This window comes from Hippocampus comes, unplaced genomic scaffold (assembly GCF_001891065.2).
Source record: "Hippocampus comes isolate QL1 unplaced genomic scaffold, H_comes_QL1_v1.1 scaffold6, whole genome shotgun sequence".
NCBI lineage: Eukaryota > Metazoa > Chordata > Actinopteri > Syngnathiformes > Syngnathidae > Hippocampus > Hippocampus comes.
Genome location: NW_017805833.1, coordinates 1,598,598 through 1,623,602, shown reverse-complemented (window position 1 = coordinate 1,623,602; position 25,005 = coordinate 1,598,598). Strand labels below are relative to the sequence as shown.

The window sequence follows — 25,005 nt, the reverse complement described above, 5'->3', positions numbered from 1 at the left end:
TGACAAGGCTGCAGCAGGACTTTGAGCTGCCTCACGCTGACTGTAAATGGGCAGAGCAAGTTTACTCTGGCTGTGGGATCCCAAATGCGATCTGGCAGCTTTGTCAGGGAGTTTGAGGAGCTCAGTGGCAGGGCAGGAATGGCGATGACGGGCTCTCTTTTATCTCTATCGCTGGCACACGCCCGCGTATGCTCTGGAATTAAGGAAAAGGGGAGTGCAGCAGAAACATTTGTCAAAACTGAACAAAGAAAGGCAAAAGAAAGGTCAAACGTGGAAGAGGGGAGATGGATGCAGAGGGAATATGCCAGGAGATGGTTGACCTCTCCATTAAGTCGCATAACCCCAACAACATTCATTCATGAAATACTGCGGAGACCCTGAGGTAGTTTCGGGATGTTGGTTCAACTCCAGTTTTTTTTTTCTCATCTCATTTCCATTGTGAAACTGTCACACAACATTTTAAGTTCAGTTGTCGATCATTTTCGACTGACCCATGGTAGCTGAAAAAGTTCAGCATCCTGTGTCAGGGTACTCGATAGTGGACAGTGCCTTTGTCCCCAAAGCTTTTGTTCAAAACGACCACAAGCATTAGCTCTTGTTCGTAGCTTTTTTTTTTAGCAAAAAGAGGCACGGTGTGAGATGCGGAAACAAGTTTACAGGGTAGACAGTCAAGGACAAGAAATGAACGGAAAAAAAACGTCTCAGGAGGTATGGCCAAACAGCTCACAGAATGGCATCGATAAAGAGTTGAAAGAGACAAAGACGTACCTTCAAATCAAAGTCTTATTATATTTGATTATATTGCAGTTATTTTGTTGCAAGCAAACTCGTGCCCCATTGGTTGCATTTGACAGGGCAATTCTTAATGAATTGCAGAGGTGTCGGATCAAACTCTGTATCAGTTGTTCAACATGTTCAAAACTAAGTGACTCAACTCAGACTCTGAGGCAAAAAGCTATGTGATCGGGAGATCTCGAATTTGAATTAAAAGAGTTAAAAACGAATCGCTGTTAGCATGATCTTGAAACCAGACGGATTTTTTTTCCTCTGAATTGAACAATCTCACGGATGTAATTACAATTAAATTAATATTCCGTTTATCTCAGGAACTTTTTTTCCCCCTTACAACTGACCTAAAACTATGAATGAATGTATCCCACTTTTCTTCCATACAGCAGAAAAGGGGACATCGAGATTGCAACGTGCTGTGAGGAGGGATTGTTGGAATAAAGGACGCCTTAGTCATATAATATCAGAGTTTAATCCCCCTTGATCCCTTCTACTTCGTTTTGCTCGCGTCGTCGTATTTTCTTTTTCAATTTGCAGGATTTGTTTGTGTGAGTGTGACAGCGAGGAGGATGAGCTATAAAATTCATCTTTATCCTGGTTTTGTTGCGTTTACTCCGCCTTGACAATGCGCAGCAGTAATTAGTCGGCCAGTTTGGTTCCAAGCTTTTCGCCGAGTGCCCCCATTTGCCAACTTTCGCCTTTTGTTCTTGCCACACAATGCCGCCCACTCGGCCGCGGTGTCGTTCTCCCTCGCTCCCTCGCTTCCTTGCTCACACCCACACAGGGCGTTACACAATCTATCCAAATGTGCTTCCATTTAAAACCCCATTACCAAGTCCCTGTTGTTTTGTTCCACGCAATTAAAAAGAAACGGGCCCTTCATCAGAACTCAGCTTTATTCGCTCTGTCTTTCCTAGCTTTTTTTTTTTTTGCCACTGGCTCTTTCTCCTTCTGTGGTTCTGAGGAGTTACTGTGAGCTGGCCAGCTCCACTCCCCCTAATTCTCCAGGTTTTGTTTACATATAGGCTTAGGTTGGTCCCATTTGAAAGGGCTCAGTGCCATGCTTCATCCTTAAGCCACGATAATACCGGTGAGCAACTTCATCCAAATTAAAATACGGATACTGCACATAGACATGCTTGAGGCTAGAGCGGTTGACAAATAAGAAAGAGCACTTGCAATATTACCTGACAAAGTACTGACACACTTAAAGAGGGTCAAAAACTGGGAAGCCACTTTTGGGGTAATGACTAACTCGCCAAGCTGTCCAAGAGCATCCGGTGGTAATTTCAGACTCTGGACTTCTGTGCAAGCGTGCCCGCCTGCACCATGCAGGAAGGGTCTCATTTCAAAGGAGAGTAAAGTAAATGAGAGACAACGGCTGGTAATGACCACAAGGGCACTAATGGTTGAGGTGTTAATTTCCTGAGTTGAGTAATGACTCATCTACATTGTTCAAAAGGATCAGGCTTGTTGAAACTCGTGTTTAAGACCAAGTGGAAAATGCAACCAATCAACCAAGGGATCAAGAACAAATATCACAAAAAACAAACAAACAAACAAACAAACATCCAATTAAAGAGCCAACCAACCATCTGGCTAATCAACTACTAACAACTAAATAGTTAACCAACAAACCAATCAACGCCCCAATTTGCACCGCCAAAGCTGTGCTGATAGCATATTTTATTGTATTGTTTACAACTTAATCAAATTAGTACCAAGTTGAGAGATTTGACTAAGAGAAAAAAAATGTTTTTCAAAGTCCCGTAAAGTAAAAAATTAAAAGACAGCTTGAGAAACCACAGAAAATAATGCTCAGGCAAATTTCAATGATTAAAAAAACCCTCCAAATACATGAAATGAGGCTTCAAAATTGTGAGGTTCTCTCCAGTCTCAAACACTGTGGGGCGTGTCAGCTAAATGTACTGAAGCAATGCCCCACTCAAGTGTCAATCAAATACACTTGCTCTGAACCAGATATCTATTTAAAGCCTCCGGTGACTGGAATATCTTCCCAGATGGTCATCATAGGGCTTTTCCATGCCGAGAAAATGTAGGCACAAAGCCCCTGCAAGCATTAGCGGTTCAAAAATGCATCGATTAATCGACCTGAATCAAATTAATCGCCAAGTGTCATGTTGGTCGATTAATCCTTTTGAGACTAGTTTCATCTCAAATTGTTGAAATCTTCCGAATTTCAGCTTCTCAACAGTAAATACAGTATTCTCAGATTGCTGCAGTCCTCACTGAAAGCAGACTGAAAATCTGTGTGTTTCATCAAAATAAGACATTTGCAAATGTTTGCTATTACTTTGGGAAAACAATGATTAACATTTTGGTAGATTTTCTCACATGTAACAGACGAAACTGGTCACTGAATTGTAATCAATCTGTGCATTTTCACTGTTGTTATTTGAAATGTAATTGTTAAAAATGTTTTCCTTATCCGACGGATCGATTAATCAGAAAAAAAAATTCAACAGAGTAATCAGTTGTTAAAATAATCTTTAGCTGCAGCCCTTGTTGACATGCTGACTGTCACGGTGAACTGTCACGGTCCTCAACTGGCGATTTCATGAATTCAACATTAAAATAGTCTTAATGGTAATGTCACAAAAATGAAACAAAAGTGATGATGTACTTGTTGCTCTGTGGACATTAGTTGAAGCTGAATCAACAGCTCAACTCCACAGAATTAATCCATCCCAAATTAAGACCTCAACTTCAAATATTCAGCTGTCATATGCACTTATTAAAAAAATAAAATACTGACAGTTGAGCCAGTCGTCTATGTTGCAAATTGAAGAGGAGGTTGAGGCAGGCCGAGCCATCAAATGACAAGTGTGGGGAACAGGCTCTGGTACTCGTCTCCTGGCGCAGACGGCTCTATAATTCACTCTGGTCAAGACGTTTAGGACACACAATGGCTTTAAAGTGCTGCAGCAGCCCTGTCCGTGTATGCCTGAAAATGAGCGCACTTCATACAACATGACAAGTAGCTAATATCAGTTTACTAAATCATGGAGGTGGATCGAAATTCAGGGAGGTTTCAAGTATCTTTCTCAATGATATTTCAATTTACAACTAGGGGTGCATAATAGTTCATCATGTTCAGTCACCCGGCGAATCTTCTCCGGTTTGTCGTATGTAACGCAAGCACAAAGTTCAAGGTGCGTGTTGTCCTCAAAATAAAAGAAGCACACATACAAAGTCTAGGCGGTCATTTTCAGACTATAATCCCTCTGTATTCCTCATCACCGAGTAGACCCTGGAAACGACTGAATAAATGTTAAAATGACTGCCCTTTGTCACCTTTGTCACCCCATGTTCAATTTCTTCTAGTTCCACCAAGAGCGTAACAAGTTCCCAAGGTGTGCTAGACATTTTCAAATACCAGGGGGGCATGTGATATTTCAGGAAACAAAAGCGGTTCCAATAAACCCCTCTGGAAAGACTAAAGCCAACAAATGGCTCACTGTTACTGTGTCTTCTTCTGGTTATAGGCAGGTGGCATCCGACGAACACGGTTACTTCTGAAGTCACGCGCAGCGACTAAGTTTAGCGAACAATAAATAAATAAATAGCCACAAGCAGCTGCGATTTATTACCCCCACATCATGCAACAGAGGCCTGCTGCTTGACAGTAACCAGACCAACGTTGGTGTACTTGAGGCCGGCTTTTTTTTTCCCCCCTCTAATATCAGTCCGATAATTATCAGTCCAACAGTTATCATGCATCAAACTGAAACAACATATTGTCATTATCGATCTGTATTTGAAGCTCTCCAAACATAAATAGGGGCCCAACTAAAAAGGGAACGAAAAAGAGGCTTAAAATTGCTAATTGAGTCCGTGCTGAAAGGAAGCCATTGATCAAGAGCATGATGGGAAATTAGACAGCCCTGCAAAACTGGAGCAAAGTGAACGAAGGGACAATGCAGGGTATCACTGGGGAGAGAGATTATCATCCCTTGACACGCACACGCACACGCACACGCACACACACACACACACACACACATACACACACACACACACACACACGCACACACACGCACACACACACGCGCACAGAAAGAGCGTAGGATACATGATCATATCGGGTTAATTTCCTAAAACACTAGTAAAATCTTTTTAAAAAAAGACAGTTATTGGTAAAAAGAAAAAAAACGTATTTCAAATCCAATGTACATCATAAAAAGACTTCTTGTTCAGGACCTGTGGATGGGGGTCCACTGGGGGAATGAATAAAGCAACGGGGCCCCGGCTGGTTCATGTGGTTCATCTATTGGTGCCCTGAGACCATCGTAATCTGGTCCCCCTGCTCCATCCTACCAGCCTCACCGGTGGGCCCCTCAAGCCCCCCAGCCTTCTGCTGGGGGGCTTCTTTGTGTCTAATTACCAGTTCCCGAGACGATGCAAACATACAACAGTCAAGAAAATAAATAAATCAAGTGGGTTTTTTTTTTCTTTAAATGACATCAAATTTCCCATAGTAATTAACAGGAATTCAAGAAACAAAGCTTCCCCTGGTCATTACTTACACGGTGTCTTAATTCATTAGATGAGCATCTTGACATTTTTAGACAACACACTGATAATGAAGGGCACAACTGTGCATTGTTCCAAAAACACTTTAACAGAGTTCTCAGAAAACGTAGCCTAGATGCAAGTTGGGTCTTAACCGACTGGTCGCTCATCGACTACCCACTGCACAATGGCGGTAGGAGCTTGCAGTCTGCAAAACGCCAATCTCACAAACACAGATGCTTCGCAGAATGCCAGCCACTGTGCTTCAAGTGTATTTTACTCAAAAAGAGACTGGTCGCACTGTCACTTACAAAATATGCAAGTCTATCCTCAAATATGATGCAGGCGCAATGCTCTGCATGACGATCTCAAAGGGCACACTAACTGACAACAGCCAAAATCCTCACTTATCCCGTCACAAATCACACTCAGACAACTTCATAGCAGCATGCGCAGTTGCAACTTTCAGAATTACAACAGCAATCCAAGTGACACAACTGCTGGATCGGTAATTCATGACTGCAAGTAGAGTCCCCGGGGCAATTGGGGATGGCGGCAAGTGTGCTGATGTAACTTTGGAGCGGGGAGGCAAACAGTTGCACGGACGGCTATTAACATCAATTAGTATATCATCACCTTCACGTCAACGAGGATGGATGGATGGATGGATGGATAGATAGATAGATAGATAATAGTTCTTTAGCCCATTAACTGCTAACTTTGTAGCTGTGCGCTTATTGGACATTTTCAACGATATCATCAAAAGAGGACACACGGCAGTGAACTTAAATTCAGCTAGTTGATAGAGGATGCTGTGACAGTCCCAAAAAGACACACCCTATATCCACTTAAAATAAAGTTCCCGACATCAGCTCCACATTGTGGCTCAATCTACTTACACAGGCAAATCCAAGGCTTACATTACACTGAAATAAGCAGTAGATATTGGCAGAATGGGCTTTTCTGAGGGAATTTTTCGGGCCTCAGATTGTTTCAAGAAAGAGAACAAAAAAAAAAAGTAGTTGGCCTCCATCTCGAGTAGGAGTTTGGCGGGATTGGAAGGGGTGTTAAGATGATTTGTAGGCCCTTTCTCCTATCAGATCATCTAAAATGTGAGTGATTACACCGGTAATCAGCTGCAAGCCGACGCTGGCACAGTCTGCCTCAACGAGATAAAGGGCGAGCGACACGAGTTAAGAACGGAGAGGATGAGACCTGAGAGAGACAACAGTAAAGCGGTTAGGAAGGTGGCAGATTATCACACGCCGGGACGACCATTCTCGCGCTTGTGCAGCTTTTCTCCGTCTCGTACATTGTTTCTACGGGGAGATGCGTTTGTTGTGGGCCAAACAAATAGCTGACACTGCCTCATCAAAGCTCGGGATTGGCAGCCAAGAGTGGCTGTTGACAACAACGAGGCCGGTAAAAAGAAGAGCAGAGGGAGGAAGGAAAACAGGAAGACAACAGAAATCCCTGCTGTAATTCCCCAAACTGTAATCCATTGGGTTTAATGGTCTGTGTGTGTGTGTGTGTGTGTGTGTGTGTGTGTGTGTGTGTGTGTGTGTGTGTGTGTGTGTGTGTGTGTATGGGGGAGGGATTAAATGTTTATCATCAATGCTCATTCCTGTTCTCATACTGCTATGTGTGTTATATAGGAGGCCCGACAATGCTGGCTGAGGGATTTAAACTGTCGTGAGCTATCACACAACCACACATCCCGGCCAACTGAAAATAATAACAACAGTCTATTCACTGCAGTTGATTTTACTGATCAAGTCGCGATGCGGAGACACACTCCCGCTTGTCCAACGTGTGGCACAGTTAGTCGGCACCCAGCATCCTTCCTGTCGGTCACAGTGAGACTTTATCAAGGCAGGGTCAGAGTTCATACCTGACTGGATGCGGAAAAACCCTGGTCAGTTTTAGCACATAATGGGGATTTGAAGGTTTGTCAGATTGCATCTGTTACACAGCTGCAGATCCACTAAACTCATACCTGGACAACTGGACACACGGGACACTGTCACACGTACGGACACAGCAACACACACGGAATGTGTGTGCGGTCAGTAGTAAGGGATGAATATAATCGAATATTATCCAACCATCCATCCATCCATTTTGCTATCTGTCCGTCAGGTCGAGTCACTTAACAGGAGACAAATCGTAACATTAGGAAAACCTGCTGAGCTGCAACACAAGCGTTGCATAAATCATTTTGCCTTTCCAAAGATAATCCGAACAACTGAAAGGGGTATGCAAGGAAATGAAGCCATTTCATTTGAAGACCTTTTAATAGGCATATCCTAGACCTCCTGTGAATGCAAAAAAAGATTCCGTTGGTTTGTAATGTTTATATTATTGTTAATGTTTCATCTCATGTGTTCTGTAAAGTGCTTTGTTACAGCTGCAGCCGTATGCATACATTTTACAGGACCACCTCTGCATAAAAGAGGGGGAAAATGTGTTTTTATATAAAGTGAAAAAATTTGGATGTGTTAATGAAAGAAAAACTGTAATATTTATCTTTGGTACTAGTGTCCAGGATAAGGAGAAACACCAGTGGAAGACTTCTAGTAAACAGGCATAATATTGTACAAATGGAAACATGTGTGCTGCAGATGTCGTCGCTCTGAAAAACGGCCCAGTTCAGACACAGTGTGAGTATATGTAAGACAGAGAAAGAGGAGAATACCTGAATAATGCAAATATATGAGCAGGAGAAAGAAGGGAAATTAAATGAACATTAATTCTACCGCAGCAAACCGCCTGTCTTGGCACAAAGAGATGAAAGAGCGGCCGTGTACTTTCTCGTATTTATACTTCCTGGCCGAAACATTGTGGATGGAGTTCTAGTCGGGGTGACAGGGTACCCAGTTCGAGGCCGAAGACTTGCTTCACTAATAGAGCAGAATTTGCGTTTCAGTTACAAGGCGAGCGGCATCTATTTGAGCCAACTGGGGGAATTTGAGTGAGGACTGGCTGACTCCATAAGCAAGCGCACTGCAGTTATTCAGTTGAGATGTGATGAAGGCAAGGATTACAGTTTTAAAGCGGTTGTGCAAAAAAAATAATAAAGATAAGACTGCACGAGGTTTTAAATAAAAACACACAAAAAATAAATAAATAAATAAATAAATAATGCATCAGTTTCACAATCCAATTTTATCACTGTCCAAATTTCCAAATTAAAGCGTTTCAGACGGTTGGCTTTGCAAATATTTTATTCTCTGCTCAGGAATTGACAACAAATTGGAATATCCAACAGCATGCCTTGGAGATAAGCTTGTGTTGTTAAACAAGTGATTGTTGTGTAAGGACTGAAAGGTGCATGCACGCGAAGAACGAGGGAGACGGAAGGCACACAAACATGAACATGGGGTAGAAGAAAAGAACAGTGTGCCCAGTGTGTGGGTTCAGTTCAGGAGGTGTAAGAGTGCAATCTGTGAAAAATTAAGCCTCGCGTTGGAAGTGTGAAACAATTCACCTCCATCTGTTCCCGAGGCCTGGAACATGATATTGGAGACGACAGGTGTCTAAATGTTTATTAGGCGCTGTGTCTTTGAGCTGTAAAGAAAAAAAAAAAAAAAAAGTGGCCCCACACTAATTTAATTCAAACAAAGCTTCACTTTAGGAGGCGGCACGAACACAGTGTGTGCCTTGGCAGCCAACAGTTGAAACGCTTCTGCCCTGTGAGAACGAATGCAACGCAAGCGTGTGCAGAGCCACGCAAGGCTTCGCGGACCAGATTACAACATGCTGGCAATATGTTCGTAACGCTGAAACTGATAATGATGATGACACATATGCACAAGAGGTTATTCTCCATGGGCTATTTGTCCACATGGAACAAGAACGGCATTTCCAGAGGCATAAACAACATGATTAGACGTTCTTTAGATGAACCATTTGACTATTAAGCGCTGTGGTTTGTTGTGCAATGATGTTTTCAAAAAGTATTACTTCGCTCATCCGTCACGGGCTCTGTGGGAAACATCAACATGGTCTAACTTTAAGGGGAAAACTCTTCCAACATGACAATAAATATCTTTGAAATGACAAACACGCTTAAAATCCTAGCTACACTCCTCGGGCTACTCATTAGGTACACCAGCAAAACCTCAGCGCTGAATTAAAAGTTCATCCATCCATTCTGTCAGAAGGTATCATTCATAACATGTTTGTTCGCGTGATTGTCATTTTACATTGTTTTGGGGGGTGAAGAGCGGTGTTGTGTTTGCACTAAACACCAATTGAAATGGCAGCATCTTTTTTTGTTTGTTTGGTTTTTTTCCCAACAGTGAGAGCAAGAAGTTTAGTCAAGGAGAAGGAAATTATGAAGAGCTCCAAAGAGCAATTAGTGTTAGCGCAAAACCTTCAGACTTCTGCTAAAAAGCAAAAAAAAAAAAAAAAAAAAAAAAGACTGAACGCAGATCTAATTGGCTTGATTTAATGGGCAAATAGTTTGCACTTCATGTAAAATTGGTGATCGGTTGTAATCGCCATTTGCCAGTCAGTCAATGACATCACTGAACGGAGCCCAAAATCACATTACACGAGACACAATCTCGTTTATATGTGAATTTTGGTTTTTCAAGGCCCAGGACGGTTCTAATCCCCCGTGAAAAGCAGATTTATGTTTCAGGATTTTGAGCCCAACTGTAGAGTGACGCAGTATATGAAAATGAGCGGAGATTCAAAAAGCCAGGACCAAATGACCCTGCATCTTCCTTGCTTCACCCCCAGCCTTACCCTGGAACCCCCTCCGTCACCTCCCAAGGTGGAATGTGTGACGTTTTCCACAGATTTGTTGCCAATTTGATGCATTGCGGCGTAGAAACTCAATGAAATAACGAGGGGGGGAAATTCATTAAACTTGTATAAATAAAATAGTTCTCAAGAGCAAGATTCATGGGGATGTTCACACGGTGCATAATCATGCTTCCATCTGCTCATCTCGCTATGGCATAAAACATTTCATCTGGAAGGAACGCTTTCTGTCTTTGGACCCACTAAACGCCCCTCCCCCCCATTCCTCCGTCTTCCTCCCTTGATCTCTCTCTGTGGCTGGCAGAAGCCACAATCATAAAATTATTAAAATGTTGTTGGCTGCCATTAATCAGCGGTGGTGCTAAATCCTCACACGGGAAGTGACGGCGCATTAGTCACACACCTCTCGGCCCTGACAGACACGCAGTAATGGGCCACAAAAAACGGCGCGGGTCAATCATAAACTCATCAAATGCGTCATTTAATTTCTCCATTTGGACAAACACAATTTGTTTATGAGAGCAATATCAGGTGTTGTGGAATGAGGAACGGCGCTGAAAGAGCTGGCGCATTAATCAGAGCTTGATTACACGCGACTCTGCGGTTGTTTATCCTAATTTCATTCATTTCCACCAACAAAGCAAACACAGGCTGAACAGCGCCATTAGCCATGGTCGGGGATGGCACAATTACAGCCCCGCGATTAAATAATGTGATGATGAATGGGCCAATACAAACTAAAACAAAGGGGGTTTTATTACTTCACTTGCATCTGAGCCCTTGTCTTGCTGTTTGTGTGCATCACTCGCTGCCATTGCTGTAAACAGAAGAAGACGAAATGCGTGACGGAGACCAACTGTGTGACGGAGACTGATGAGACTGAAAATGTTGACTTTACATACACACATGCGCCACAGGTACAAAGGGAGCTTGAAGTGGCTCGAAGACCTTTTGCTGTTCGAGTTGTTCAAATTTTCACCGTTTAGAACAAAGTCAAGGCCCGGGGGCTAGATCTGGCCCGCCACGTCATTTTATGTGGCCCGCGAAAGCAAATCATCTGTATCAACTTCCATGATCCTTGCTTAAACCTGCACCGAAATCTCAAATTGTCATACATAATAAATAACGGTGACATTTTGCAATAATGTTGTTACCCTGTTTATACTCATTTGAGCAATAATTGAACAAATCCTTGACTGATTTCACAACTAGTGATCCATCATTTTTTGTGTACAAGTAATAATACGATGGGTTGATTAAACATTTATTCGGTTACACTGTCTTTATGGCCCTCCAAGGGAAGACGTAACTCCAAAGTGGCCTGCGACAAAAATGAGTTTGACACCCCTGGGTTAGAAGTTTACTCAATAGCGGACAGGCAAGGAAATCAGTATTAATCACCAATATAAGTAAAATGTACTTGCTAACTTAATTACAGTGGAATTTCAAAGTCTCAACTGGGGCACACACCACAATTATGAATGCAAGTCTCCGTCATTATTCATCATCACGCCTGTTTCCCACTCAAATTTAAAGGTGGCTACACAGTACGCTTACAAATGTCCCACAAGTCTGAAATATGATGAAGTAAGCAAAGACTGCAAAATGAAAAGAATTAGGACATGAGTGTGTTTCAATTATTTATCCACAATCAAATAGTGGATAAGTGGTACCAAAATGTCTTGGAAAAAAAAAATACGAGCAATCAACTCAATTAGTCAAAGAGCCATCAACACACCCCTGTGTCTAATGAAGGCCAAGGTCGCTCTTGGAACTTCCTGGCCCATTTATAACAACAGCGCTGACCATCTATTTAACTGTGCATCCATTTTCCATGCATATCTATTTGGTTTTAGGGTCGCAAGAGGGGCTGAGGCCTTTCCCAGCATTCACAGGGAGCACAAACTTGACGGGCACAGAACACATTCACACCAATGAGGAATATGACTTCCATTAATATTTTGGTTGGGGAAGCGCAATGTAAATGTGTAATTATTTTCCTCAACTGCTTTATACCCTGAAGGTGCGCATAAAACACGATTTGGGAAATCCCTGTGTTGGAGGTGTCACATATAGAATTTTAACAGCTCAAGTACAACCTCAAAAAGTATTGAGAGTAGTCGGCCTGAGGACTCACCAATACAAGACATGTTTTATTCCCAAAAGTTACATCACTCATATTTTGAACATGAACACCATGCTTATCTACACGGAAATGGATAAAAATGAAATAATAATTCAAATAAAATACACTGCATAAGGAGAAAGAAAAAATATATACCTACATCACAGTTTAATAAGAAATTATTCGGTATTGCACTGAAAGGTTCAATACCGCTGATCTTCATTCAGGCAGTGATTCTTTGAGAATCACCGCAATATGGCATCAGGGGTCCACAGGTGCTTATGTGGCTAAAATCAATTCATGTTGACACACTCGCACATAGAAATGACAGATGCTCCAATGTAAAAAGACAGCTGGCGGAAAGATGTACATGTGTCCTAGTTCTTGCCAAGATGTACTTTCAATGGAATCTATGTGGTGATATTTCAAACATAGCACATCGCTCTTGCTAGCCCCGCCCATGATATAGTGCTGAATAAATAAATGCGCCTTGCCATATGTTGTTAACATTATAAACTCCGTCCCTTCTCATCTCTCACAGTGTGCACCCCGCTTCTCTCTCCCTGAGCGCCTGCCAGCGGTCCATGCTAATTAAATTACTTAGCAAAGTTTACTTAACAGTAGACGCTTAGCAAAAATTTAAGGTGGTTGCAAATTTGCTTTCATTCCACTTCAGTGCCGGGCCCGTTTTAGGCTCGTCTGCAAATAATTAGCGCGTACATTTGCATCAAAATCGTTTATACCATATGTTGCAAAATTATAAATCTTTTTCTGTTATGGAAATGTCTACATGTTGAGAGACAGGCGAGGAAAGAGGGAGGAAGAGGAGGAGGAAGAGATGCCACCATGTGTCTCCAAACACTGACAACAAGGGGGGTTGCAGAAATAATTCAGTTTGTACCGGAGCACACTCGGAGTGGTACGTTTCAAGAGCTCACCAGATGCTGTTTGAAATCTGCCCACAGACGAAAAAACAAAGACGCGTTCGGAGACACGCAGCGCAGCCACACAAGCAGAAAATTGACACTCGATGGCTGACATGATCTCTTTGGTACAGTGCGCCTATGGAGCTCACCAAGGAGGGCCTGTACTGAGAGTGTGTGTGTGTGTGTGTGTGTGTGTGTGTGTGTGTGTGTGTGTGTGTGTGTGCGTGTATTACTATGAATATACAATTAGAGCAATTAGAACATGCTATGGCCTGATTAAAAAGGCCTAAATGGTGCAGCGTGTCATCACCCTGGTGCAAAGGGATGTTGGTTTATGATAGCCATAAAACAACCCCCCCCCCCCCAAAAAACCAATTGGACATAAACCTTTGATCTAGGCCAGTACACCCTGTCATTGATAGACTCACTGTTGGACTGGAAGGCATATTCCTTATTTGAGAGAAGACAACTGTCCTTCCGTCCAGCTATCAAGCCCTCTCATGTCCAGGTCAGACGCTCCTCCACCAGAGTCAATTGGTTAACGCTTATTAAGGTATTTGGGGCCTCTGTAACTGGAGGCCTCGCCCTGTGTGTGTGTGTGTGTGTGTGTGTGTGTGTGTGTGTGTGTGTGTGTGTGTGTGTGTGTGTGTGTGTGTGCGTGTGTTCGTGTGTGTGTGTGCGTGAGCCATAATTACGACTGCTGACTGGAACAATGAGGTAATGGCATATAAATCCAGCTGATCAATGGTTACAGAGGCTAAATTACAGGACACCCTCCCATGCCATTATCCTCTCAAAGGACAAGAGGACACGGATACATGCATCAACAGCGTAAAGGGGATTTCTGTTTTTGTTGTGCAACAAGACATAATGTAGACTGAATGCAAAACAATTAAGATGTAAATGCAGGTGGGAATTTGTTGAAGATACACGACTAAGATTCATGAATAAAGTGATTTTTTTTTTTTACAAAAATACAATTAAAAAATGTACCTTTTTCTACTAAACTTTATCAAGGCTCTTGTTTTTTTTAAGAAATGTTGGTATGGATAAAGATCATGGATTTAAAAATAAACAAATTAATAAATAAATAGGATATGTTTTACATCTTAATCCACGCCTATCTATTGTACAAAGAAGGACAATTTCGGACTGATCCATATTAGGATTGTTCATTCAGCCTTTATATCTGGTTCTGTTCATTTCTTGATTTGGACATCAAACAGGGAAAACATGCTCAATTGTTTTTTTTTCATTTTTAGAAGGATGATTAGTAACAAAAAAATGCTTGAAGAATTTTAATGTTATCAAAAGTAAGAGAATTTGCAATTTTGGAATTTTAGCAAGAAAGCAATACGATGCAGAGGATTTGCCTTCACAAGCCACATAAAATGAAGTGGCGAGACAAATCTGGCCACCGAGCCTTAATACAATACAATATATCCAGATTTATATAGCGCTTTCAAAACAGCAAATGTACTGTTCTGGATTAAAAAAAAAAATAAATCACTGCTGAGCAATTAATTCAGTGATTCTTTAGCATACCACTCGACCAGGGGTAGAGATGGAACTCCAGTTACTCGAGAGCCATATCCTGCCTATTTTAGGTCCTTCCCTACTCCAACACACTTGGATTAATTGTGCAGGCCTCGACAGAGCTTGCTGATGAGCTGATTGTTTGAATCAGGGGTGTTGGAGTAGGGAGGGACCTAAAACAGGCAGGATATGGCTCTCGAGGAACCGGAGTTCCTTACCCCTGCACTAGACGGAGCCCTTTGTAGTACAAGTTGTACTCATCCAACGCTTCAAGAATCAATGGAAAAGAGAATAATAGCAAAGGTAAATCTTAAAACTACATCCTTGCTCACTATATTATGACGACAAAACGGAAATCATAATCACAGCAAAGGTATTCGTACAAACCAGCAATCACTGTGCAGTGAGTCAAACCACAACATGCCATCTGGATGTACAAAGTATTACTCTATAATGGTGTGTGTGTGTGTGTGTGTGTGTGTGTGTGTGTGTGTGTGTGTGTGTGTGTGTGTGTGTGTGTGTGTGTTGCGAGCAGATGAAATCCCCTTTGAGAGGTCAACATAGGCTAGTGGTTAAATTAGTCATGAGTGACACAAACAAGTGGTGCTGTGACCAGCGTGGCAGACAAATTAAGATGTCCAAAATGGCTGATGACTGTTATTATCCAAACAAATACACTGCAGCATTCCAGCAACGGTTGTGCAATACAGTATGAGAGTTTGGTGACAATTACGATAGAAACAGACATGAAGAGTAAAGGCAGAACAAGTGTAAAAAGAGGCTGAAGAAATTCAATTTTAAATAGACATACAAGAAAAAGGACACGGTCTCAGCATCCCTATTACATCTTATCCTGGCAGAACAAAGGACGGCAGCCTCCTAAATGTGCCGCATTAGCCCTCAAGTTCCAGAGGGGGTAAGGTGACACCCTTCCATGTATGTGGTCTGTTCACCATACATCTGTCAGGGCCTAAGGGGGTGGATTGAGTTGGTGAGAGGGAGAGATAGACTGCACGAACTGAAGAGTGAAGCACAGCAGTGGGGAGATTGAAAGTGTGTGTGTGTGTGTGTGTGTGTGTGTGTGTGTGTGTGTGTGTGTGTGTGTGTGTGTGTGTGTGTGTGTGTGTGTGTGTGTGTTCAGGAAGCCCTGCTGGGACTGAGAAGTATTTGCTGTGAATGAATTACTGTGACTATATGATGATCCTAAAAGGCCTGGTTGCTGATACGCCTTTGCATCTATATGGGTGCCACTTATCCAAACAGTGAACAGGGATTCATCACAGACAAAATGCCAACAACATAAAAAATATACAGATTAATCAATTATAATAATCTGCATAGTCAGTGACACTGTAGTGGCATTTCAAGTACAGGGATGAATCGGGATAATATTGATGTACTGTGTATTGTTTTCCAAAGTAAAAGCAGATAAATATTTGCAAATATCTTATTTTGAAAAAAACTAACAATCCGTCTGCTTTCATGAAGGACTACTGAAATCATTTACTGCTGAGAGGCTGAAATTCCTCAGATGTGGACGATTTTAAGTTGAGCAAGATCTATAAATGATTAATCGATTATCAAAAAGAATTATAGATGAAATAGATAACCGATCGAATAATTTCTATACTATAAAATGCAAAAACAAAAACAAAAAAACCTAACATTTACCAAACCATATTTGGAAATAAATTACCATGGCCAGTTTTGACAGTATGTATATGTAATACATGGACATCGACCACAACATTAGCACAACCGCAGCTAATGTAATATCCAATGCAGAACCCGTATCAACAAAGAACATAATGACAGAAAATAAAGGTCTGTTTTGATTGACACTGTTAGAAGTTATAATTGAAGTAATTATTGAACCATATTTCTATTATGGTTTGAGATTTGGCATAGTGCTAAAATGCACTGTTTCACAAGGAGAGCCATATTTTCCCATGCTGCTTCTTACTTTGAAAAGTGAAGGTGTACCAAAAAAGGGGCTTGTGAGCGTATAATTGCTGCTAATTGAACTGTCTTTTAAATGATTATGTAAACTCCTATGTTCAGTAGTGACGTTATGGGAAAACACTTGATGCCAACATTCCACTTTAACACACCATAATGACATTTGGCAGGCAATTCAACGCCATGAAGTCATTTTCGTCAAAAGAGCTTACCGTTATTTAAGGGCTACAAAAACAAGTAGTCCAAATTGCACTTTCTCCTTAACAACTTCAGACAGGTGTCAAGAGTAGACAAACCAGCGCGAAAGTTAATTCAGACCAGTGAGCCCCTGCCAAGTTCAAGCCTCTGATGAGAGCTTAAGGACTGTTTGTTTTTGTTGCTGTCAAAGGTTCAAATGGGGAGAGGACGCAGGTTTTGATGACCCCCTGGCCCTCGGGCCCACAGTGGGTGTTCTGCAAACACTCTCCATTGACGTGTGGATAAGGAGAGGCCCTCTACGGCTGCTCCCCTTGTACGGCGCTCGCGCTCATTTGAGTGGAAACGGACAGCGCTCTCAAAAGAGGCGAGAATTGAGCGAGAGGCTGAAAAGAAAACAGCACAATAACGTGTGCAAGCAAGGCTGCCGCGTGCGTGTGCATTTGTGTGTTTGCAAGGGTGTCTCACTGCACTTTGCAGGGTGAGCACATTAGCATTAGACAAGAAACATGGCTTTGTTTGTGGTATTCAGAACAAATTAAGTTATTCTGAGCAAGCTGCAAGGTTAATAAAAATAATGAAGATGAATAAATGGCTGACTAAAAATGGATGAATAGATGGAGGGACAGACAGACAGACAAGACAGACAGATGAAGAACAATCTCTTGCGCGAAGTAAGTTATTGAACTAAGTAAGTTAATTAAGAAATGTGTCACGTGTGGATGAGTTGGTATGCACATATGTGTATTTGATATGTAGGCCACGCAGAAAATGACCCATAAGCATATCCGACCAGCTCTTTCATTGGGAGCCAGCGATGCCCTCCTCCTCATAATCCACACACACACACACACACACACACACACACACACACACACACACACACACACACACACACACACACACACACACACACACTCTTAAAGCCCCCAGTGAGCCCTAAGCAGGCCAGCGGGCCAGCCGAGGGGGCTCATTACAGGTCCGCAAAGCCCCCCGACACAAAGGCCTTATCCGCTTTAGCCATGGGATGATCTGCTCTATACTGACTAGAGAGAGTCCATAGACGGACAAAAGGCGGGAGGGGAACGGTGTGTGTATGTGTGTGTGTGTGTGTGTGTGTGTGGGGGGGGGGGGCAGTCAGAGGAGAGAAGAGGAGAGCCGCGGGCTTCAAGGATGTCAGGAGACCCCGGGAGAGAAAGCCTGGCGGGCGCTCACAGAGGAATGGAGGGAAGGAGGAGGCGGCTTAAGCTCCACGGCTACGTCAGGATATTAACATTCACACAACCTCCTAACATCTGCTGCCTCCTGCTCACTCTCCATCCCTCCCTGTTTCCATGTCTGCCCAGGACTGCAACAAAGACAGGGAGGTAAGGTGGGGGGAGGGGGGGGACTGAATAAAGTTACTGAACAAGCTTTAATTGACGAGATGTGGTTTTACAGCAGGTCTGATACACCCAGACTCAGATCATTATTGAAGCCTCTTTTGTCACAGCAAGGTGGCTCAGTTTCAGTTTGGACCACACAGATCACCCAACTTTGGGGCCTTTTCATTGAGGTAATGTGCAGTGTTGTTTTTGCAGCATACCTTTTGAAATTGTGGCTCAACTAGGGCAGGAACGATTAATCGAGTAACTCGAATAATTCGAGGACCCGCCTCCGCCTGAGAAAGTCAGCGCAAAATCTCTGCCTCAAATTTTAAACTTACGCACCATTCCGTGGAGAAATTAGCGCGACGGTGGTGAGGCAGGAGAAAAGTATATGTCAAAGACAGACAATGTCCATTGGTGGGGATCGTTTCACACTTGAGAAAGTTCAATTTGTCTCCTGCAAAGCAGAACTAACAACTATCTCAAAACTGCATGTCTGTGATCGCCAACACATTTATTGAATATAGCCTACCTTCATAACCAACAACTCACTGTAATCTACCACTTGTGGTACAGGAGAGACACAGCCACCACTGCACTTTCAATGACTTTGTTGAACAAACTGTAGCAAAATGAATACATGGTATTTCATAAGATGCTACTTTACAAAAACACATATCTTAGGAACTGAAAAGGTTAACAAGGTCAAAAAAAAGTTTGCTGCTGCGGTGGTCTTTTCAGGCCTTTGTTGCCTTAATGTTTCAAGCCCTCTGAATGACAGAGTTACGGATTAAGTGTCATTCTGAAGGATACTTTGGGTCTTCAGAAAAAAGCAAATGTGAGTCCTTTTTAGGATCCACATACTATAAATTCAATTCAGTTGGGCTGCTCAATGTCTACTTTCCATACTTGCACATTAGACCCTGAAAACCTGAACACATTACGATCGTGTAGCGTCACGTGAAAATATGCTGTATTTGTCAGATGGTCAAAAGCACCCAAAAGATGCGGATGGAGGCAACTGTTGCTCAGCAACCTCCAGTTAAGCTTGAAGTCTGGTCTTCAGTATATGCGTGTGAATGTACGTATGATTCGTATATGATGTATGGGCGCCTACCTCTTTCATATATTTCCCGGGGTGAAATTAGAGCAGGACTACGCTGTGTGTGGGTGCCTGACTGTAAACATGAAGACATATTTCTACACAGTCAATCTCTGCCTGTCACATGCTGCTTGCAAAAATCCAACCCTGGCGTACACATCGAAATATACACTGGGCTCGAACGGTGACATCTGTGAATTATGTCCTACAAGGTGTTTGAAATTAAGCTGTTGTAAATATCGGCCCGAGAAAACTGTAGCCTGCAAGAGTGTGCGTGTGCACTGATCAGGACCAAGAGTTAATTTGTTCAAACAAAAGCAAGGCAAATGCTTCAATCATATCATAGTGGTATATTCAATCTGTTTGACCATTATTCATCCATCCATCCATCCATTTTCCGATCCGCTTATCCTCACAAGGGTCCCGAGGGGTGCTGGAGCCTATCCCAGCTGTCTTCGGGCAGGAGGCGGGGGACACCATGAACCAGTTGCCAGCCAATCGCAGGGCACACACAGACGAACAACCATCCATGCTCACACTCACACCTAGAGACAATTTAGAGTGTTCAATCAACCTGCCATGCATGTGGGAGGAAACCGGAGTACCCGGAGAAAACCCACGCAGGCCCGAGGAGACAATGCAAACTCCACAAGGGAGGCCGGAGCTGGAATTGAACCTGGTACCTCAGCATTGTGAGGTCGACGCGCTAACCACTGGACCATGTGGGCTGCTACACCATTATTAAGTGAATATGAATAAGCAATAGTTACTACACCTACTCTTCAGAACAGTCCCAGTGGTTGAATTGATGATGGTCAAAGTTTGTACGAGAAGTCTCGCTTTTACTGTTGTGCTTGGTTGCCATGGCAATGGACAGAAACAGCCACCGACTGATTTTTAAGAGAAAGAGGCTTGACGAAGGAACTCCAACCGCTGGACATCGGTGTCAACAGAGCGTTCAAAGAGTAGTTGCGAGCGGCGTGGGAGCGATGCATGACAGAGGGCGAACACAGCTTCCCAAAGACTGGAAGGCAGTGCCGGCGAGTTACACCACAATTGGTGAATGGATTGTGGATGCTTGGAATAACGCGCCTGCTTGCAATGTTGTTCGAGCTTCTGAAAAAGTCGACACAATTTCTGAGGAGCCGCGCAGCAACGAAACTGCGTCCGGTGGAGAACTTTCCCAGGTGTTCATTTCAGATACAGATGAGGACTTTGATGGATTTGTGGATGAGGAGTGATCCAAAAATAATGTGAGTACAGCATTACATACTTCAATAAAGTACCAGCAAACTCAGTTTTGCTCCTGCTGCCATTTTAAAAACATACGGTAGCATGCATGCAATCGTATTGTTTAAACTAGCGTAAGTTTTACCATACCTGCATCCAATAACGCAGTGCATGTTATGTATGTGTTAAATACAGAAAATCACCCATAACTGACACCGCGCTTCTGAATGCCATGCACCGTATGGTCATGAAAATACGGTCGTTTCAACCACTTGTAAGTTTGAGAGACTTTGGTGAGGCATATATTAACAACCATCCACACTCACATTTACACCTTCAGAGTTTTCAATACACCGAACATATTTTGAGAACATGGGTGGAAACTAGAGAACCCGAAGAAAAACCATGCAAGCACAAAGAGAACACGCTAACTCAGAAATGCCTCAGGGAAGTTTCAAACCCAGAACCTCACACAGCTAACCACCCCACAAACCTACAAGTTGAAGACTGTGTACCTGCCAGCGCTGCATACATTAAGCTGGTTTGGCCTCTCCCCAACACAACATATCATCCAAGGGTATATTGGTTCTGTTTTTGAAACATTCAGGGCCAGAAAGGAGTGAAAAGCAAATCAGGACCTTACCTGCAGCCTGCAGGACCAGCTGCATTCGAACCTTAGCCTGCTCCGCTGGTGTCTGTAGGTGAGGGAAAAAAATGTAAATGACTCAAAAGTACAATAAGGCGTAAACCGTTTAGTCAATGAGTGAATGAGTAAATTTTCAGAGGTCTTCCGACTTGCTCAAGCAAGGCCAGAACTACGTGGTGGTCAGGGATGGCTATGGCCACCCTCACATATATCGGAAGCTTTTGATACCTGTGACTTTCCAGCCATTTTCAGATGGATGCAGTTTTCTTAGAACCAGTAAATTCTCAGTGAGACGTTGTGGCACTCTGACCACTCCTTTGTGCCCATGACAAAAAAACAAACAAGAAAAAAATGACAGGATCTTCATATTGTACAGACTGAGAGTATGGCAATAATTTGGAGGAACAAGGGCAGCAGGGTAAGGTGAAGCTCCGCCCTCGTCCGCAAAAACTGTGAGTCCAATCATGTGTGGGCGACAACTGTGTGATATTGAGAACTTATTACCTATCACTTGTGTTGCTTTACGACACTGGGTTTTAACACTTACACATGTATTTTTTAAAATAATCGGTTTTAATATGTTCAAAATAATTTGCTCTCTTTGTTTCTACACTGGTCTGTGGAAATATGTCTTCAGCTGAAATGGCTCCTTGGCACAAATACGGTTAGTTTGGGGACTGCTGTACTGTGCTAAAAAAAAATTTAATAACATTAATTAATCAATTTTGACTCATCTTGGATCACATTGTAGTCGGGTCACATCTTTTTCAGAATCAATTGTCTGTCGAGTTGTATGTAGACAGGAAATTACTGTGTGGATGCTCCAACAAGATGTCGGCAAAGCTTCGGGGCCAAAATGTCGTGTCAACCTGTTTTTGTGGTTGACTTATCCAATTTAGTCGGCTTTTTTCCCAGTCCTGGGTTATAGTGGAGTAGAAAAAATCTTGAGTTGTTCAAGCCTTACTGTGTACATCACTCTCCTTGACAATAATCCACCAAGAGTTCAGAGACATGTCACAAAGGCCCGTTCATGACAGCACAGACAAGCCCCAGGCGGACACAACTTTTATCGATGTAATCTACTTGGAAAGATGCTCGCTCCCCCTTGGCAGCGCTAAATTTTACCCAAGACCATCTTTAACCGCGACCATTAGCGGGAACGCTCCGTGAAACTGTCCTCGCCGACTACCAGGGGACAACTTCTGCCCTGTTGGTAGTGGCGGCCTGCCGGAGTGGAAAAACAATCCTACCCGTGGAAAAAAAAAAGGCTCATCCTGGACACACCAGGGAGGATCAATAACGAAGAGATGAAGGGGAATTTCGAGAGAGAAAACAAAAGGTATTGCAACAAGTCTTGTGAGAGTGGGATGACAGGGCACAGAGCGCATTTGAAGATCACAGCCGCTCCACACTTTCTATTGGCTCGCCGTATGTTAGCAGGTATAAGTCAACGAGGGAAGAGGATATTTGTGCCTTGCCAGTTGTGTTGGGAGACACAGTCCCCACCGCCCTACCTTCAACCTAGCTGTAATAGCAATATCTGCACTATTTGATTTGAGGATCTTAATTGTCAAGGAAGAATGATGGTAAGGATTGTGAGCGGAGCCATTAAAGAAAGGGGGGAAAGTGGGGGCACGGAGGATTGCACTCGGAGGCTTTCTTGTGCAATGGCACAGCGACCCTTGTTACCATGCAGCGGCAGAAACTGTGTGTAGGATTAGAGAGAAATTAAATGCTAATGAGCATGGGATCTGAAACCGCTGCCTGGGAGCATCATTTAGACGGCGGGGCCGGAGTGTCGCTGACAGGCAGCCCCCTCCCAACACCCCCACCTCCCATTTTCCCTTCCTCCTCCTCCTACTACATAGACAACCAAGCTCGTCTTCCCACTACTTTCCCTTCCGGCACCACACACCTCCTCACCCTACAGAGAAAAAAAAATCTGATTTATCAAACTGTAAACTTGTCACTTTGTAAAAACGTCACTTCCCAGTGGCAGGGAAATATAATGACCCGCTTTAATGCAGCGATGTCAGGCTGCAGCATCCGAGACGCAGCCCACATTAAGGGACACTTAATGTGGTGTGTGCGTGTGTGTGCGAGTGCATCCCCTGTAGCAGGTGACATTGCGCATCACACTCCACATTGACGGGCGGTGCTTGACAGCTGAAATTTCCAATTGCTATTATGCCTGGGAAAAGGAAGGCTTGGATTTTTTAACCACACGCGCACACATGCACGCACGCACAAACATCCGCATGTGATGGCACAATTCAACCCATCAATTCCCAAGATGTTTGGGGGGTGGGGGGGGTTGCCTCATACGAGCAACTTTACAGCAGCAGAAATGAGACATCCTGGGTATGAAATAAAATAATTGATTAAGTTGAACGTTGTATCTTGTACATTCTATTAATAACTCTATATATGTAATCCATGCTGTCATTTTACAATTTACAATTTAACACGATTCCCTTAAACGGGACCTTGATAACAGCACTGTCTGGTAAAATTAAAATCAAATACCACTGCAATGTTGCATCAAATACTCAAATATGTACTTTTATTTTTAAAAAAGCAAAAAAGTAGTCCTTCGATGACCTCCGCGGCAAAGTTTTCCTGAGCTTGTCGAGGAGTACCTAATCTTGTGGCCCCGTATAATTAACATGCATTTCATCTAAGTTTGATCGACAAGAGCAAGTCAAATAAATAAGTAAATAAATAAATAAGCGATGATTGGCCTTGGCAGAGGGCCTCGCAAATGTGTTAGGAAGACAGCTTAGTAAATCCATTTCTGTTTCTCTGCGTCTGCTCTTTGCCGCTTTTGTCCATTTGCCGACCCAGCATGCCTCGCTTTGTCTGGTCAGCCTCGGGCCTAATAATAACAATAATAGTCTCTTGGAGCAGCTCTCCATTATAAATAGATGACGTTTCCTGTGTGCCTTGCTACGTTATGCACAGTATGGCATTGTTTTTACCCAGCCGAGTGATGCTTATTTATTTGACTAATGGCTTGTGTTTATTTTCGACTAATAGGACAGACGCCGGGCACTTAGGCTCAACAAAATAAGTCCGTCAACGCTGCGGTAAGGTCGGCAAGCGCGAGTCGACCGGACTTCCTTCTCCTTTGTGCGGGGCAAGAGCTCGGACCCTGAGTCATGCATGAATAATTGAAATGGAGCCTGAGTGGTGATGCTGGTATTAACAGGGCTGGGGCATCCATCAACTTTTTGAACGCTGCTGCTCCTTCACACTTTTATGGAAATGGAAAGGGCCTCATTGTTCGTTATAATGGTGGGATGGCCAAGCAGTGAGGACACTCACGAAATAAATAAAAAAATAAATAGATAGACAGATAGATAGATAAATAAATACCGCAGCACCCATGTCCTTCAGCAAAAGTCTGCTTGCCAACTTCACTCTCAAAATGTGAAAAGAGAGAGATCAGGCTTTGAAAGTCTTCATTTTCCATGTCAGGGCCATTGAAGACTTATGTAGCCCATTAATGTGAATGTGAACGTTAATTGTTGTTTTTCTATAAGTGCCTTGTGATTGACTGTCGACGGAGGCCGGGTCCACACAGAAACACAATGGGGCTGGTTTTCTCCGGTTTTTGCTCCTTTCCAACCAAAGACGTCAAAAGCCGGACCATCTTATGAGTTGTCTTATGACGATTGTCTTAAAAGATTGGATTCTTGATTGGTGGTGGAAGAGAATCTTTATGTGTGTGTAGGGGCTGTGTTGCAATTATCCGAGCACTGCCCCCCCCACCCACACACACACACACACACACACACCCACACACACACACACACACACACACACAC

General features: G+C 43.0%; 1 protein-coding gene across 4 annotated transcripts in view; it reads right to left on the bottom strand.

Moving 5' to 3' along the window:
• The window catches only part of rsrc1 (arginine/serine-rich coiled-coil 1), a 115,886-nt gene that overhangs the window by 38,422 nt on the left and 52,459 nt on the right, over window positions 1-25,005 (bottom strand). For all 4 annotated transcript variants that reach the window (XM_019887642.1, XM_019887639.1, XM_019887641.1 and 1 more), the window contains exon 6: window positions 21,176-21,227. In XM_019887642.1, coding sequence (XP_019743201.1) covers window positions 21,176-21,227 — 52 coding nt within the window. The remainder of the gene's footprint in view (window positions 1-21,175; window positions 21,228-25,005) is intronic.